Source organism: Hippocampus zosterae, chromosome 2 (genome assembly GCF_025434085.1).
Source record: "Hippocampus zosterae strain Florida chromosome 2, ASM2543408v3, whole genome shotgun sequence".
NCBI lineage: Eukaryota > Metazoa > Chordata > Actinopteri > Syngnathiformes > Syngnathidae > Hippocampus > Hippocampus zosterae.
The window spans coordinates 29,006,015-29,024,249 of NC_067452.1; the positions used below are offsets into that span (position 1 = coordinate 29,006,015).

Below are 18,235 nucleotides of genomic sequence, written 5' to 3' on the forward strand. Positions count from 1 at the left end.
GGGTGGGGGGGGAACACAGCAGCTTTGTTTTACTGGAAATAGTGTATGGTTATCTCCCTTCCATGTGGAGGCCATTAGGTCAATTATAAAGAGCTTGAGCCATGACTCGGCCACATGACTCATGCAGGCTAAATTAGAATTTGGTGGGAGGAGGGGTAAGGTTTCTGTCCCACTAGTAAATGTGGCCAACACAGGCACCAAAACTCCCAATGTAAAAAAACAAAAAAATTTCTGTTACACATGGCTGCTTGAGTAAACCTTGTGCACGTGCACAAGTGTCACAATTGGCTCCCAGATCATGAATAGAGATGTCACTGATTGACATGAGAGCCTTGTCTGGTGTCACCCCCTGGTGGTGAAAGTGTATATATGTGGCATAAGCGTTTGCCTTCTCCCTCTCAGGCTCCTGTTTCCTTCGCACTGATCAGCTGGACGGGGAGACAGACTGGAAGCTGCGCCTCCCTGTGGCATGCACACAGAGGCTGCCGACTGCTGCGGTGAGTACAGGATGGCTGGTGTGGTAGACTATACAGTAGGCTTACAGGTACACATCTTCAATCTTTTGGTCAATCAGAGTGATGGAAGAAATTTGGAAACAGTTGATTTCAAGTATCAAGTACAACTTGATTGTCAAATGTGCTGTACATACAGCACAGCTGAAATTTTTTCCCTCTCAAAACAAAACATACAACGAGAGGAGCCGCTGCAGGTGCCCGCGCCGCCATCAAAAGTAAAGTTAACATAAAATGACAAAATAATACAAGACAACACATTAGACACAGACAAGTGTGCAATCTTAACCACTTTCCTGCAGACACTTTGTTGTCTGAAGCAGTTCTAGATGAAAGAGGAGCGAATCAGTGTCCTTTTCACCAGTGGATCAAAGACGTCATGCGGAAATGTGCACACGTCTGTTACAAGCTAAGCTTGAAAGCAACAAGAAGCTGTAATAATAATAATAATACATTTTCTTTGTAAGCACCTTTCACGCATCCATTAACGAAAAAGAGATTGGCTCTCTTCTTCTGTCCCATATAAATCCGCTTCAATTCAAAGCCGCGACTCCCAGTTCCACAGACGCATCGGCACTCTTTGCTGACGCGCCTTTCTTCTTAGCGTCGGCTCCATCCAGCCGCAGACTGTCCATCCGCACCGACCTTTCCGCTGAACAAAGCCAGGCTGTGAAAAATGCTGCCTATTTCAGGCACAAGACACAAGCTCCCCGGGGCTGTCCAGCAACGACACTCAAATGGCGCCGACATTCCTCCCAATCAAATTCAGTGCTGGTATAAGCGTGCTGCCGAGAAGGCGCAACCACCAAGCACAGATTCTTCTTCTTTGACGAATGTCGTGGCCAAAAATGCTGAAAACATCAGGTCCACATGACGTAACGATAACACCATTTGACAAAACAAAAAAACGTAAGGCTCTTGAAGAGCACTTGCCGACGGCTGCCTACTCGGGCGCCATCTTGGGGGGAAAAAAAATCAGCATGATTTATTATGTTTAATTCTGCATTTATATTACTGTGCGGAACGTGCTGAACTCTACGTGGCCCCAAGGAGCCTACAGTTTACAGTTGACCATCAGATAAGAGGAAACCAACCGAGGCGACCCTTCTGCATTTCTCAAGATATGCTGAATTGACGTGCAAAAAGTGTTTATCAGGCATATGCATTTGCTGTGGATGTGCTGAAATATTAAACATCATGTACTTTGAAGTGAAAGCTCGGGTGTGGTCGGTTTACTCATACCCCAAATTTCCACTTAGTGGCCTCACCTTCATGTAACCTAGGGACCTCAAGAGTGGATAAAAAGAGAGGGCTTAGGGAGGGGCTGCTTTAGGGCAGCTGAGGGAAATGTGCGTAACTTTCATCCTACTCTCCTTGCAAACAAAAACAACAAAAGTGATGTCTCCTCTTTTCCTTTTTGGAAGTGCATATTTGTCAATTCATATTATAAACCTGACACAGAGACTGGATTAGAGCACACGTTCCCAGTCAGCAAAGCAAGGCCTATAAAGGCATGTTTGGATGAGTTTGGTGTAAAAGAATAAGCTCATCAAGCATCTGGATGAGATTGAATGGAAATGGATGAACATTCAAGAATTCTTTTGTACTCTAGTGCCAATTAACAGGAATGTCCATTTAAAAACACCTCCTAAGTAATCTTGTCTATGTCTTTTAGGACCTTCTACAGATTCGATCTTACGTGTATGCAGAAGAGCCAAACATTGACATCCATAACTTTATTGGAACGTTCACCAGGGTGAGTGTGTGTCCATTTGGTATGAAGCAGCAATCAGGTCTCATTTGTGTTGTGGATTTGTTTTCATGCAGGACTTCTTACTTCATGGAAATGAAAATGCTAATAAATAAATATGTTACTGCATTTTGTTGCCGTTGGAGCAGAACCATTAGCTTTCGCTGTGTTCCGTTCCACTTTTCTCCCCCTTCCAAACCAAATTTGGCAACATTACCTCAGGGATGTAGAAACCCTCCTCAACATGCTGTCTTTCACAGGAGGATGGAGACCCTCCCATCAATGAAAGCCTCAGCATTGAGAATACACTGTGGGCCAGCACGGTGATCGCCTCAGGTAGTTTCTAACAATGTGAACATGACACACGCTGGTTTACCTACTGAATGGTGGTGTTTAAAATTATCTTTCTTTAAACATTTGTTTTTGACCTGCATTTTTTTATGTGGTGAGCTGAGCCATTAGTGTTCAATTGTGTTTCCCTTGTCATAGGTACAGTAGTGGGACTGGTGATTTATACTGGCAAGGAGCTGCGCAGCGTCATGAACACATCCAACCCAAGGCACAAGGTACAATGGCTGAAACCAAGCATTGCGGATCTGTGTTTTTTAGGACCTTACGGACAAGCACAATTTAAATTAATCTCTCCTTTTATTATTTATAATTTTATCTGTTGTTTTATTGTCCTTGTTTTGGTTGTGAAGTGTCCTTGAGTGTCTTGAAAGGTGCTTATAAATGAAATGTATTATTATTATTGTTGTTGTGACAAAGTTGTTGTTGTATGTTTAGTATCAGTACTGGGTTAAATAAACCTTGTTGCACATTGGAAACTTAAAAATAACCACTGGGATCATTTTGGCCAAATACAGTACAACCATGTATTGGCAGTTTGAATAGCAACCTTAATTTGGTTATTTGATGGCATGTCAGGTGGGTTTATTCGACCTGGAGGTGAACTGCTTGACAAAGATCCTGTTTGGGGCATTGGTGGTCGTGTCTCTGGTCATGGTGGCGCTGCAGCACTTTGCAGGACGCTGGTACTTGCAGATCCTGCGCTTCCTACTGCTCTTCTCCAACATTGTACCTATCAGGTGGGACGTAAATGCCTCCCCATTGTGGCGCCGCAGTCATGTCATTCGTATGGGTTAATTTAATTGTGTGTTCTCTCTGAGTCCTCTTGTCTTGTCATTCATTTGATGTAGCCTGCGTGTCAATCTGGATATGGGAAAGATGGTTTTCAGTTGGATGATCAAGAAGGACTCCAAGATCCCTGGCACGGTGGTTCGAGCCAGCACCATACCTGAACAACTGGGCCGCATCTCCTACCTGCTGACGGACAAAACAGGTCTGACTGAAGAATATCAAACAAACGCTGAAATCAGAGCAGCATCAGCTAAAAGTACCGAAGGCAAAAACCTGAGTGATTTTCTGAGTACATCATGCCTTTGCACATTTCATGCTTTATTCAGTGCCACGGTTAGCAGAATTGTACCTTAATTATGCTCTATGACTATGTGAATGCCAGGAACTCTGACCCAAAATGAGATGGTTTTCCGGCGCCTCCACCTTGGGACTGTTGCGTACGGGATGGACTCAATGGATGAAGTACAGAGCCACGTGTTTAGTGCCTACACACAGGTACAAAAAGGAGAAGGAACAGAACATTATCACTTGAATTCCGGAATAAACGGAGAATCCCGCAAAGCTAGGAAGAAAAGGCAGGCTCAATGTTGTACAACAAAAACAAAACAACATATATCAATTTGTGATTGTTTTTTTTACCCTTCAATTCTTCCTGACCTCTGATCATAGACTTTGTCCCCCCCTGACACCAGAGGTTAGCGAAGCAGGAAACGGGATTAACCCAAAGCCAAGCGCTGCCTCAACATGTTTAATGATGTTGCCCATTAACCTCTGCAATGTGTGGATGGCTAATAATAGAAAAGCAAGTAATTCATATTTAGTTGGAAGCATCTAGTTATTTGTGTGTAACACTGACTCCAATGGTTACAATTTGAACTTAAGAGCCACTAAATTGCCTCTTCAAAATCAATCAGTCAAAAATCAAGGAATCCTGCTCATCTGGAGGTTAACTGATAACAATGTTCTTCAGAGCTCATCTGTCCTCATCTGTGGCCTGTGTGTGCTCCTCAGCCGGCTCATGACCTTCCGGCCTCCAGGACCCCGGCGGCCACGAAGGTTCGTAAGACCATCAGCAGTAGAGTCCACGAGGCGGTGAAAGCCATCGCGTTAGTGCACAACGTGACGCCAACGTACGAGTCCAACGGCGTGACGGATCAGGCCGAAGCGGAGCAGCACTACGAAGACACCTGCAGGGTGTACCAGGCCGCCAGCCCCGATGAGGTACTGACTCGAGACGCACACCATTTTGTACCGTAACGATCCCATCTGTTCTACTGAATTTCCTTTACACCCTGTGAAAATGTCTACCCTTTGATCTATACAGACTTGTAAATTTAGTCTGGATGTCATGTCATTGACTCAAAATTTTAAGACTGTTAAGGCGTTATGAGATTTGAGGTTCCACTGTGTCTATTTGCATTTCATTGCTTACACCCCAGGAAAGAAAAACACACAAGTTGAACATTCTTCTCCACCCACCCCTCCTGGATTTTGATGTTCTCACACATCCATCCACGATGAGTGATTTTCTTACATGTTTCCCCCTCATTTGTTTTATAACACCATCAGACAGTCCCAACATGGGCCGTTCTGTGTTTACCATTTGGGATCTTCCAGCTCGGCTGCTTTCTTCCTTTAGAAGTGTCACAAGCCAAATGTCATCCCACATTTATGTCCTCGATGGTACACGTTCTTTGAACACCAGGAAGAAGTCTGCTGAAATCAATGTGATCCACATCCTGCAGCGTAAATACGGATTTCCTTTATGTGCTCCCCAGCCTCTTGCACTTATCCCCCTTTTGGGTTTCCTTTGAGCACATGTTTTACGGGTCACTGCTTTTGTCATTGAAAAAAAAAACACCTACCGGTACATTTGTTGTTAGGAGGAAATGACTGCTCTTGACTCTTTGTATGTGACGCTAATGAGAAATTTGTAGCACGGTGCACATTCCAGAACTCAGGCTAGAGTTAGACTGGCTCTGCCTTCCCTCCTGCTAAAAGGAAGTCTTAATATAGTGCCAATTCACGTCACTGACGGTTGAATGTACATCTTAACTCTGGCAGTTTGATCCCGCTATGTGTAGAAGTCTATGACGCCACGTTCTGGCCATGTGATTACACTATTGAGGTCATCTCACTATCTAAGAAGTAACGTTTTTTTTTTTTTTTGAATTAAAACAAAAAGACTAACAACGATAATTCTGGCTGAAGTCAGCTGGGATAGTCTTCGGAATGCCCGCGACCCTCGTGATTATCAGTGGATCAGATAATGGATGGATTAATTCTGATAAGGACAACATTAACTTAATCAAATGTGTCCCTATCTGTCATATAATGTCCAATGAACAAGAACCCCACTGAAGGATTAAAAAAAAAAAAACTTTAATTACAATGGATTGTAAGCCTGTGCTGATGGGGGTTAGCACTTTTTGGGTCCCATTAAGGTGGCTTGGATTTTTCAAATGTCTCCTCAAGCCATAGGCATGTCTAATATTTAAATATTGATTTGGCGCCATCTTGGGGCCAAAGCACGTTCTTGAAGTGAGTGGAGGTGCTTCATTTTGTGAGATACTAGCCTTGTCAAAATAGAAAAATGTACAAATCTTTTACTGCGGGCGTTAATTCTTTGCAGGTTTTGGCTATTTGTGTCTGGGCTCTGTCCCTATTCACCACGAGTAGCGGTAAAACTCTGGATTGTAGTGATTTCTTTCAGCTGACAATAACTTATCATATAACTTTCTACATGTATACATGCAATAAAATGTGGGTTATAACATTCAATAGCCCCTCCGTGAGTCGTCACTTTACCGTGGTGGAGGGGTTTGTGTGTCCCAATGATCCTAGGAGCTAAGTTGTCTGGGGCTTTTGCCCCTGGCAGGGTCACCCATGGCAAACAGGTTCTAGGTGAGGGGCCAGACAAAGCACGGCTCAAAGACCCCTGATGAAGATTACAATAAATGGATCTAGGTTTCCCTTGCCCGGACGCGGGTCACCGGGGCCCCCCTCTGGAGGTGGGGCTCGTTGGCAAGCGCCTGGTGGCCGGGCCTACACCCATGGGGCCCGGCCGGGCACAGCCCGAAGAGGCAACGTGGGTCCCCCTTCCCATGGGCTCACCACCCATGAGAGGGGCCAAAGGGGTCGGGTGCAATGTGAGCTGGGCGGCAGCCAAAGGCGGGGACCCTGGCGGTCCCATCCTCGGCTACAGAAGCTAGCTCTTGGGACATGAAATGTCACCTCTCTGGCAGGGAAGGAGCCCGAGCTGGTGTGTGAGGCAGAGAATTTCCGACTGGATATAGTCGGACTTGCCTCCACACACAGCCTGGGTTCTGGTACCTGTTCTCTCGAGAGGGGTTGGACTCTCTTCCACTCTGGAGTTACTCACGGTGAAAGGCGCAGAGCAGGTGTGGGCATACTCATTGCCCCCCGGCTCAATACCTGTACATTGGGGTTCACACTGTACGAGAGGGTTGCCTCCCTCCGCCTTCGGGTGGGTGGACGGGTCCTGACTGTTGTTTGTGCATATGCACCAAACAGCAGCTCAGCATACCCACCCTTTTTGGAGTCCTTGGAGGGTGTGCTGGAGAGTACTCCTGCTGGGGACTCCATTGTTCTGCTGGGGGACTTCAATGCTCACGTGGACAATGACAGTGAGACCTGGAGGGGCGTGATTGGGAGGAATGGCCCCTCCGATCAGAACCCGAGTGGTGTTTTGTTATTGGACACGGATTGTCCATAACGAACACCTTGTTCAAACATAAGGGTGTCCATATGTGCACTTGGCACCAGGACACCCTAGGCCGCAATTCGATGATCGACTTTGTAGTTGTATCATCGGATTTGCGGCCGCATGTTCTGGACACTCGGGTGAAGAGAGGGGCGGAGCTGTCAATTGATCACCACCTGGTGGTGAGTAGGCTCCGATGGTGGGGGAAGATGCCAGTCCGTCCTGGCAGACCCAAACGTATTGTAAGGGTTTGTTGGGAGCGTCTGGCGGAATCCCCTGTCAGAAGGAGTTTCAACTCCCACCTCCGACAGAGCTTTTCCCATGTTCCGGGGGACGCGGGGGACATTGAGCCCGAGTGGACCCTGTTCCGTGCCTCTATTGAGGCGGCCAATCTGAGTTGTGGCCGTAAGGTGCCTGTTGTGGCGGTGGACATGCCAGGCACCAGCGTACTCGCTGGTGGACACCAGCAGTAAGGGATGCCGTCAACCTGAAGGAGTCCTATCAAGCCTTTATGGCCTGTGGGACCCCAGAGGCAGCCGGACGGCTTCGAGGAAATTCTGGTCCACCATCCGACGTCTCAGGAGGGGGAAGCGGTGCACCACTAACACTGTGTACTTCGACTCGGGACGTTGTGAACCAGTGGGCAGAGTACTTCGAAGACCTCCTCAACTCCACCAACACGCCTTCCTTGGAGGAAGCAGAGCCTGGGGACTCTGAGGTGGACTCTCCTATCTCTGTGGTTGAAGTCACCGATGTGGTTAAAAAGCTCCTCGGTGGCAAGGCCCCAGGGGTGGATGAGATCCGCCCGGAGTTCCTCAAGGCTCTGGATGTTGTGGGGCTGTCCTGGTTGACACGCCTCTGCAACATCGCGTGGTCAACAGGGAGAGTGCCTCTGGATTGGCAGACCGGGGGGACCGGAGGGTGTGTTCCAACTACAGAGGGATCACACTCCTCAGCCTCCCTGGTAAGGTCTATTCAGGGGTGCTGGAGAGGAGGGTCCGTCAGGAAGTTAAGCCTCAGATTGAGGAGGAGCAGTGTGGTTTTCGTCCCGGCCGTGGAACAGTGGACCAGCTCTACCCCCTTAGCAGGGTCCTTGAGGGCATGTGGGAATTCGCCCAACCAGTCTACATGTATTTTGTGGACTTGGAGAAGGCGTTTGACAGTGTCCCTCGGGGAGTTCTGTGGGGGGTGCTTCGTGGGTATGTGGTACCGAACCCCCTGATACGGGCTGTTCGGTCACTATACCACCGATGTCAGAGTTTGGTTCGCATTGCCGGCAGTAAGTCGGAATCGTTTCCAGTGGGGGTAGGACTCCGCCAAGGCTGCCCTTTGTCGCCGATTCTGTTCATAACCTTTATGGACAGAATTTCTAGGCGCAGCCGAAGCGTTGAGGGGGTCCGTTTTGGGGGCCGCAGTATTGCATCCCTGCTTTTTGCAGATGATGTGGTGCTGTTGGCTCCTTCAAACGGGGCTCTCCAACTCTCACTGGAGCGTTTCGCAGCCGAGTGTGAAGCGGTTGGGATGAAAATCAGCACCTCCAAATCTGAAACCATGGTCCTCAGTAGGAAAAGGGTGGAGTGCCCCCTCCGGGTCAGGGAGGAGATCTTGCCCCAAGTGGAGGAGTTCAAGTATCTTGGGGTCTTGTTCACGAGCGGGGGCAGGAGGGAGCGGGAGATCGACAGGCGGATCGGTGCAGCGTCTGCTGTGATGCGGACCTTGTATCGGTCTGTCGTGGTGAAGGAGCTGGGCCAAAGGGCGAAGCTCTCAATTTACCGGTTGATCTACATCCCAACCCTCATCTATGTTCACGAGCTATGGGTCGTGACCGAAAGAACGAGATCCCGGATACAAGCGGCCGAAATGAGTTTTCTCCGCAGGGTGTCCGGGCTCTCCCTTAGAGATAAGGTGAGAAGCTCCGTCATCCGGGAGGGGCTCAGAGTCGAGCCGCTTCTCCTCCACATCGAGAGGAGCCAGATGAGGTGGCTTGGGCATCTGATTCGGATGCCTCCTGAGCGCCTCCCTGGTGAGGTGTTCCGGGCATGTCCCACCGGGAGGAGACCCCGAGGAAGACCCAGGACACGCTGGTGAGACTATGTCACCCAGCTGGCCTGGGAACGTCTCGGGATCCCCCGGGGAGAGCTGGAAGAAGTAGCTAGGGAGAGGGAAGCCTCGGCTTCCCTGCTAAAGCTGTTGCCCCCACGACCCGGCCCCGGATAAGCGGTAGATGATGGATGGATGAACATTCAATAGATGTTTCTCAACCGTAATAAATTTAATCACACAGATTGCTAGAATGATTTTTCCTTATTATAGCCCATAACTATCAGACAGACTATGTGCTTTAATACTGTATATTGCCATCTGTATTGTTGGCTGACGGATCCTTTATTTATTTTTTTATTTTTTTGCAACCTCTGGTCGGCAAATTACTGTCAAATTCATCTCCCCTATTTTTTGACCCAAAATGGTCTTCAGTAATGGAAGTGGTTGGCCATTTCTGTCCTTGTGACCCTGCTGAAACAATATTTTAATCTCAAGAGACTTCCTTGAAATTTGTCAGTCAATAGTGTTTAGTGCTCCCAGACATTGATTGAAGCTGAAGTGACTGAAATCTCAAGGAGCCTATTTATGCTGCGCATCTCTTTCCCTTTATATAATTCATGGAATGGAGTATTGATTTGACACAATAGCATTCAGATCAATAGTTTTCTGTCAGTCCAACCTCTTTCAGGGTCTTTTCAATTCCCCGTCTGCAGGTGTCGCTGGTGCAATGGACAGAGAGCGTTGGCTTGACACTGGTGGGGAGAGACCAGTCCTCCATGCAACTTAGGACCCCTACTGGCCAAATATTGAACTTCAGCATCCTGCAAATTTTTCCCTTCACCTATGAGAGCAAGAGGATGGGCATCATCGTGCGAGTGAGTGCCAATATACTTGTTGTTGTTCCATGAATGTTTCCTGAATGCAAGTTCAGAAATGGGCGAAGGTTAGTTTGGGCTGTGTTTGCTGCTAGGAGAGGCACTGAGCCTGGCCTTTTGAAGAAAATACATGACAGATTAATAAGAGTTGGGGCATGTGACTGGGGACAGTGGGGGAATTTGCATATAGGTCAGATGACTAATATTGTTTTTAGTGACTCACACGTACAACCCGCGTTCATCTGCCCCCCTCCCCTGTAATACTACTGAAGTTTCAAACGATTTTGAGCTCTTGGTGACCGAGAAACCATATTTTCAGTTGTTACAATACTGATAAAATCAACATGAATTCCATTTCAGGATGAATCGAATGGAGAAATCACGTTCTACATGAAGGGTGCTGATGTGGTGATGGCTGGTATCGTCCAGTATAATGATTGGCTGGAAGAAGAGGTAGTCACCTTTTTGTTAGTTTTGGCATTCATTTTTTATACAAGAAATTGACCAGGTTACACGTGCTTTACTATTTTTTGGGGGGGGGGGGGGGGGGGTGAAAATTTTCAATTTGAACAAAAATAAGTTATTCATCAGTATGCAGCGATGGCTGTTTGAAAGTGCTCTATAAGTACAGTTGAGTTGAGTTTTAAATTATGAGTTAGAGCTTTTACATATTGGTCTATTAATCATTACAGAACATTGGAACATGTTTTGATAAGTATTAATTACCAATACTGTTAATTTAGTGAAGCTTTGGGATAAAACTTACTTTGGGTGGTGGTTTAATAAATGTACCGGTATGTCGCTTTTCCCTGTCATTGAATTGACGTTGGAAAATCATGTCTGAACCCTGTACATTTTTTTGTAGTGTGGGAACATGGCGAGAGAGGGTCTGCGAGTTCTGGTTGTCTCCAAGAAGTCCCTGACTGAGGAACAGTATCAGGATTTTGAGGTAGATTTTTGAGTGTGAAACACGGACTCCCTGTGTTTCACTGTTTGTTTTTGTGTTTTGGGTCCAAAGCTACCCTTGAGGTTGCATTATTCCTCTCGTGAAGCCCAGTTTTTAAAAATCTGACAGTTTACATGCAAAAACACATTTTTTACCATTTATTTACGTTGCAATGGAATTTTGGAGTGTGAAAAGAGAAACGGTTTTAAAATGGCTATCCATTTTTGAAAACATCCTCATTGTTATTTCCATGTGAGACCTATAAATGGCTGTTTGTGAAATGGATGACTTTCACATTCATGTTAAAGCTACCGCACATAACTTTTTTTGTCATCACATTTTCAAGTACTATTGTTTGTCATTACCACAAGCTCACTAGCATGTTTTTTTTTTTCCTTCTTCTCATACAAAACTAAGGCGTTACATCCATAATGTGCTTGTGTAAATTTACATCCCCTCCCCAAGAACCTGATTTTCAAAAGTGTATGTCTGCAAAATCCGAGCATGGTGTACAACACAGCAAAGATTAAGGGTTGTCTTTTTAAATGGTTGTCATGGCAACTGAGCTGCATCTCAAAATACATGACATTTTTGTCCTGGGATGTTCAGTCCTAATAAATATGATTGTTGCTGGGTGATTAGATTAACCTTTGAACCCCCTTGTCACCCCACACCCCACTCATTGTTCAAGGTCGCTCCCCCGCATGCTTTAGTTACTGAACTGTATAATTGTGTATTGGAGCTGGTGGGCAGCAGTGAGTCACAAACACACACGCACACACACTTTGTGTTTCCTGTATGAGTCGCTGGCAAATAGTTTTTGCTTTATCTCATTGGATAGTGACCCCGTAGCCACAGCGGCGAAATGAGGGCTGTCAACACACTCATTGAGTTTCCTTTGGTGGCTGCTCGAAAGAATAAACTTGTAGTTTATTTTGTTATAACTGAAATATTGTGGATGCTTTCTCAGTTCAGCCTACTGTCTGCATGTGTTTTTTTATGCATCTCGTTTTCATATTTCACTACTACGATAGCTGTACTGAAAAAAAAAAGATTCCATCCAACTCGAGCTATCTTCTCCTTCACTCCCTTCAGTCACGCTACGTCCAGGCCAAGCTCAGCGTGCACGATCGCTCCCTTAAGGTTGCCACGGTGATTGAAAGTCTTGAAATGGAGATGGAGCTCCTGTGTTTGACTGGCGTAGAGGACCAGCTGCAGGCCGACGTCAGGCCCACCTTGGAGATCCTTCGCAATGCGGGCATCAAGGTGGCCGACCTTTCCATATAAACAACACAAATATCATGACACAGGAGTGGTTGGAGACCTTGATTTACTGTACTGGAATGAGTGATGATGTGGTGGTGTTTAGGAGTGGATCTTTGCATTGGTCCCAAATGCACCACACTGCATTACAGCAGTGCTTTTTTGGGGGGGTTTTTTTGGGCTTGACTCTTACCTTCGTTCAAGTTGTATGACCCTTGAGACAATGTGTTGCTTGTCATTCACTTTAATGGTTTGTGACCTTAAAAAATGACATCATGACGCAAATATGTGCAACGTGTTATTTGCTTCCTGCAAAGGTTTGGATGCTGACAGGGGACAAGCTGGAGACGGCCACATGTACCGCCAAGAATGCCCACCTGATCACCCGCAGCCAGGATATCCATATCTTCAGACCAGTAAGTGTGCAGATTTTGCTATGGGTGGTGGGGGTCATCCTGGATCAAACGTCCCCTTCTTGGCACGCAAGCGAGTGCTCGGCTGCTTGCACAGGCCCAGCCGGCATCCACAGAGCATCAATCACTTCCCGATGGTGAACGCATCCAAGCCACTGTCAGAGAGAGCAAATTGAGGGAGAATTTGAGCAAAGCACTCCCGCTGGAAACGTACTGAGGCCTCGTTTCCTAATTTGTTTTTCAGCTTTTGGGCTTTGATGGTCCTCTCATGGCGCTATGCCTGGCACAGAGCCACCTCAGAGAGCGAGCCGGCCACTTAAGGTTACCGTTTGCGTACAACTGTGCTTACTGGAAGAGAATAACAATGGTTGGCATGCCTTGAAAACCTGAGTCCCAGTGGACACTGGGGGAGTGCTGACTGGGCCTGCGACACGCACATCTGGATTAGTTTCCTGGTCACCACCAAAGTCCTGATGCGCGCTGACGTCTGAGGAGACGGCGGCTGGCGGATGTTCTGGCCTGAGCGTAACTCTTCATGACAGATTAACTCCACGCGCTGTCAGGGATGAATTTTTGCTCTTTTTCTGTCTCAATTAAGCTGACAGTTTCCTCCATCAAACTGGCCAACGTCGAGGTTGTGAAGCTGTAAATTTTCAACTGGAATGCAGTCCAGAGAATTTGTTTACAGGGCTGATGAAAAATGCCTTCTTTTTAGCTATGTTCTGCAAGAAAACAGTCCAAATTTCACAATGTTTATTTTATCCTTTGAAAATGTATCACTTGTTATAATTGGTCCTTGTGTGGCTGGATCTGCTCCTCAAGTTAATTTAATGGAAGACACGAAATCGTCCATCAGTGTGAGTGTGTATGACTGTTTGTCTTGTATGTGGCCTGCGATTGATGGCTAACCAGTCCAGTACTGTTTGTCACCTTTTGGTTGAAATCAGATGGGATTGGCTCAAGTAACCAGTGGGGCTAAGCATAAAAAAAAAAAAATAGATCGATGGATAATTTTACCATGAAGAAAAGTCAAAATACTCAACAAAAACTAGAGAAACATAAGACATTTTATGAGAAGACATGTTTGGTCCAACAGCAAGCACTGATAACTTGTGTTCATGTGTGTGCTCAAGTACTGTTGTAAATGTAGTTGTCACGTTGATAGGTGACCACGCGAGGAGAGGCCCATCTGGAACTTAACGCCTTTAGAAGGAAACACGACTGTGCCCTGGTGATATCGGGGGACTCGCTGGAGGTAATCTAATTGATTTTAATCCGGCTAATGCAGCTGGATAATGTCATGAGAAATTAATGTATTGCAGCCTGTAAATTGCTAATTGAATAGTGGAGTAAGAAATATTGAGGTTTTATGTAAATGAAGCGATGTACGGTATAACATTATATTGTACGGTAGGGCGTTTTATATCATATCGAAAATGCAGTCATACCTTGTTTTTTGAACATCTCTGTTCTCGAGTTTTTTGTGCCTCGGATTGCTCCCGAAAATCGGTTCTCGACCAAACAGAGCGCACTGAAATGCGCCACTTCCTTCCTTCCTTAACACAAGGAAGTGACGCTTCCTCGTTGTAGCATTCCATTGTGAACAGACGTGTTCAATAAAGATTTTTTTTAAGTGTGGTTTCCGTTTTTCAACAAATCGGTTTTCGAACAACCTTCTGGAACGGATTATGGTTGAAAACCGAGGTATGACTGTATATACAGTATTATATCAGGCCTTTTTTTAATTCAACTCCTAACACTGCAGTTTTGAATTCCAAGATTAGGATATTGTAGTTCACATTCACCCAACATTTTGGTGCTTACTTAGTGGGAGGCGTAACGTTTACTCAGAATGAGCTACCATATGTGTTCCGAATTATCTGACTGAATGCTATTCACGCACGTAGTGAACAATAACCTTCAGAGCGCATTTGAACTCAGCTACCCGAAAACGGCAGACTTGATCTTTAAAGTTGGCAGGTTTGAGTGTGACATAAAATAACTATTGGCAAGCCAGTTTGATTCCTCTCCTGTGCTTGTATGCTCCAATCAGTCAAATGGCAACCCTCACTGTGATTGTCACGTGTCTGACGATGCAAACCGATGCAGCACGCCGTTTGTCCTCGCCGCCGCAGGTTTGTCTGAAATACTACGAATACGAGTTCATGGAGCTGGCGTGTCAGTGTCCCGCTGTGGTATGCTGCCGCTGCGCCCCCACCCAAAAGGCCCAGATTATCCGGCTGCTGCAGGAGCGGACGGGCAAGCTCACCTGTGCTGTCGGTGCGTAGCCAACGGAAGCGGACAAGCTTGAGATATGATCTCACATGAGCTCTTAAAAGGCAGACTACTAAATTTTACTTTTCATACTGTGCATCTGGAAAGTATTCACAGCGCTTCACTTTTTTTCTGAACAGCATTGTTCCAAAAATGGATTTATTTTGTTTGCTCACACTTTCACGCACAAAAGTTGTCTCTCTTTCTTGTAGTGAAGCACTGTCCATACTTTCCATTTCTGCAATAGTTGATTTTGAAGTGATAATTTATATATTTCATTAAAAAAAATATTATAACGATACCAGTGCCATTTTCCAAACAAACGAATCGCTAGCCTGTTTTTACTCACCATGTTGTTGTACTGCAGTATGGGCTGCTGATTATTTTTTTGTTTTTGTTTTGTTTTGTTTTTTGCTTATTTTTTTCTTTGTCAATTTTGATTGAAACAACCAGACTACCTGATCCATTATTGTTACTCTTTCATTTGGGCTGCCTGAGTGTTGGGATACTAAAAGGGCATACTTTAACCCAGAAAGGTTGTTGATTGGTAGACTTTGTAATAAAAAGCCAGAGCGTACCAAAATACCATCAATATAAATAGAGTAAGAGATCATAACAAGGTTGGGCACAAAGTGCTGGACACCATCCTAACGACACACTTGGGACGCATCAGGATTTGACCTTCTGAACTGAACCTGGATTAAGGTGAGGGTCCTTTTCACAAGTGGCGACATGGATGCCTACATCGCACAGTCCATCTTACTTCCTCTCTATGGCGAGGTTCTGATCTCAAATTAAGGGCGTGTCTTGAGAAGCAACCACTGTATCGGAGCACCGGCGATGTGAATCCTGACACCTCTATGGCTTTTGTTTTCTCTTAGGGGACGGAGGAAACGATGTCAGCATGATCCAGGAAGCCGACTGTGGCGTGGGAGTGGAGGGAAAAGTGAGACTCTTACTGACCGAACCCCTCTCACAGCTCGCCTTTCCTGTCAAAACCCCTTTGCGTGTTCACATATTGTGGAGTCGTGTGCACACGCATTAGTCAATTTTCATTGTCTGTGTGCTTGAGGTATTTTACATGGGGGGGGGGGGGGGATAGCAGTCTGCATACCAGAAACACTCCAGTTCTCGTATTATATAATGGGGTTTTTTTTCGTGTAAAAATATATTTTAACGTTAATGTTCTGAATTGCACAGGGGATTTTTGTACACATCATTTGGAGGTGCCACTACAAAGCTTAGACTCTTCAACAAGTCAGATTTGTCTGTATGCGTCTACTGACTGTTTTATGAGCAAAACAAAAAAATGTGTTTTAGCGTATGATCCACTTGGCGGTGCCTCAGGTGGACAGACTCCTCACTGTCCTGCCTGTGTTCCTCGTGTTCAACAGGAAGGCAAACAGGCCTCGCTGGCCGCAGACTTCTCTGTGACTCAGTTCAAACATTTGGGTCGTCTCCTGATGGTTCACGGACGGAACAGCTACAAGCGGTCGGCAGCCCTCAGCCAGTTTGTCATCCACCGGAGCCTTTGCATCAGCACCATGCAGGTATCAACTCCCTCCAATAGTCCACACTCATCCCCTTCAAAGGACGCCTTTGAATGCATCAGTCAGTTTTCGAGAGGATTTTTCCTCATTCGGGTCGCAGGTGAGCTGGAGGCAATTCCAGGTGACTTCGGGTGAGAGACCAGGTTCATCCTGGACTGGTCACCAAACAATCCCTGGCCACGTACATAAAAAGATGTTGAACCCACATAAACCATGTCTTTTTTCTCTTGTTTGTCATTATGGAAACATGTCTTTAAATGTAAATACTTAATCCTTTCAGGGACAGTGGTTACTACAGTGGACAGCTTCTCATGTTATCCGGTTACAGGGTGCATGAAAGGGTTAAACAATGACACTGGTCTAACACATTAGGTGTTTGAGATATGTTGTTGTTGTTGTTACCGGGCGGGGTAAGTGACATTTCAGAAAAAAATCCACCTGTTGCTGAAGCTAACCTGTAATTCACAAATACTGCTTAATATATAACTATTAAATATTTTATTATTGTTATTAAAACCTGACGTGCCAGAGAAACAAACAAATTGAACAATCTCAGAAGGATTTTATTTCTTTGTGTTTATTTGGACCAATATAATTATTTCAAATGACCAAAATCAATAACTATTTTGTTACCATAGAGTAGACATTTGTCTTTTTTGATTCTTCTTAATGATCAATTACAGAAAAATTAAAATAATTGAATAATTGATCATTATGACCCCGCCCCCACTCCCCAAGTCATACACTTATATAAATATACACAGCTGGAGCCAGATGAAGAACTACTGATCAAACATGTTTAATCTGAAATGAGATAAAATAGTGCTTGCATACAAAAGACTAAGCACCCAATGTGAGGCAGGAAGGTGTGGTCATGAGTCAGAGCACCCCCACACCACCGCTACCGTATCCCAGTCCAACCTCGGGGCTGCGACGGAGGGCGAGCCCATGACTCACCGCCTCAAGGGGGATTGGGGGGGGGGGCCCTCCTCCACATGTCTGGACAACCACAACCACAGCTGGAAGCAGCCTTGCGTGGCGCTTGACAGCTCAATGGTGCATCAGCCATGCCAACCCCGCACGCCGAAATTAGTTGCAGGGGCTTGCCAGTCATCGTGCCAAATTCCAGCCCAAGGATGTTCATGTGGAAGATTCTGCTTCTTGTTCAGTGTCTAGGTTTGTGTCCTTTCATAAACCGGCCTTGCATGCACACTAGTGTTTTATTTTTACATTTTATTTTTTTCTTTTTTTGGTTGGTAAGGGATGAATCACAAGTTTGAAGGTATTTTCTAAAGCCAATCAAATTGCATTCATACTGATCGCGAAAAGGGAAAAACGTGCTTGCGCATTCCTCAGACACATACGTCCATCCATTTTCAATGCCCTCGCTCGGGTCACAGGTGAGCTGGAGGCTATCCCAGATGACTTTGGGCGAGTGACAGTACACCCTGGATTTGGCACCAGCCAATCACAGGCCACATGTTTACTAACAAATGTTCACGCCTATGGACAATTAAGTCTTTAATAACCCTAATCATGCTTCAATGTCAACAATGGAAAACTGATAGTGACCTGGAGTTACTGAATGTTATTACAAGAATCACACACAACAATATTGTTGTCCTGCAGCATTTAGCTCGCAAATGGAAGAAGATGCAAACTGAACATGAAGTCAGCCCCAAGAGTAAATGTTTTTAAATCCAGATGAAAAACTCTGCTCTTATCCCTCATCTATCATTAAAGTC

The 18,235-nt window shown here is 45.7% G+C and overlaps 1 protein-coding gene across 1 annotated transcript in view; it reads left to right on the top strand.

The window, feature by feature from the left end:
- Positions 1 to 18,235, top strand: part of LOC127596652 (probable phospholipid-transporting ATPase IIA) — a 32,850-nt gene that overhangs the window by 11,409 nt on the left and 3,206 nt on the right. The window contains exons 7-23 of the mRNA XM_052059409.1: positions 403 to 497; positions 2,188 to 2,268; positions 2,523 to 2,598; positions 2,752 to 2,828; positions 3,190 to 3,350; positions 3,462 to 3,604; positions 3,785 to 3,897; positions 4,414 to 4,623; positions 9,883 to 10,044; positions 10,405 to 10,497; positions 10,910 to 10,993; positions 12,086 to 12,256; positions 12,571 to 12,669; positions 13,832 to 13,921; positions 14,802 to 14,946; positions 15,822 to 15,886; positions 16,335 to 16,490. Of these exons, the coding sequence (XP_051915369.1) occupies positions 403 to 497; positions 2,188 to 2,268; positions 2,523 to 2,598; positions 2,752 to 2,828; positions 3,190 to 3,350; positions 3,462 to 3,604; positions 3,785 to 3,897; positions 4,414 to 4,623; positions 9,883 to 10,044; positions 10,405 to 10,497; positions 10,910 to 10,993; positions 12,086 to 12,256; positions 12,571 to 12,669; positions 13,832 to 13,921; positions 14,802 to 14,946; positions 15,822 to 15,886; positions 16,335 to 16,490 (2,021 nt within the window). The remainder of the gene's footprint in view (positions 1 to 402; positions 498 to 2,187; positions 2,269 to 2,522; positions 2,599 to 2,751; positions 2,829 to 3,189; positions 3,351 to 3,461; positions 3,605 to 3,784; positions 3,898 to 4,413; positions 4,624 to 9,882; positions 10,045 to 10,404; positions 10,498 to 10,909; positions 10,994 to 12,085; positions 12,257 to 12,570; positions 12,670 to 13,831; positions 13,922 to 14,801; positions 14,947 to 15,821; positions 15,887 to 16,334; positions 16,491 to 18,235) is intronic.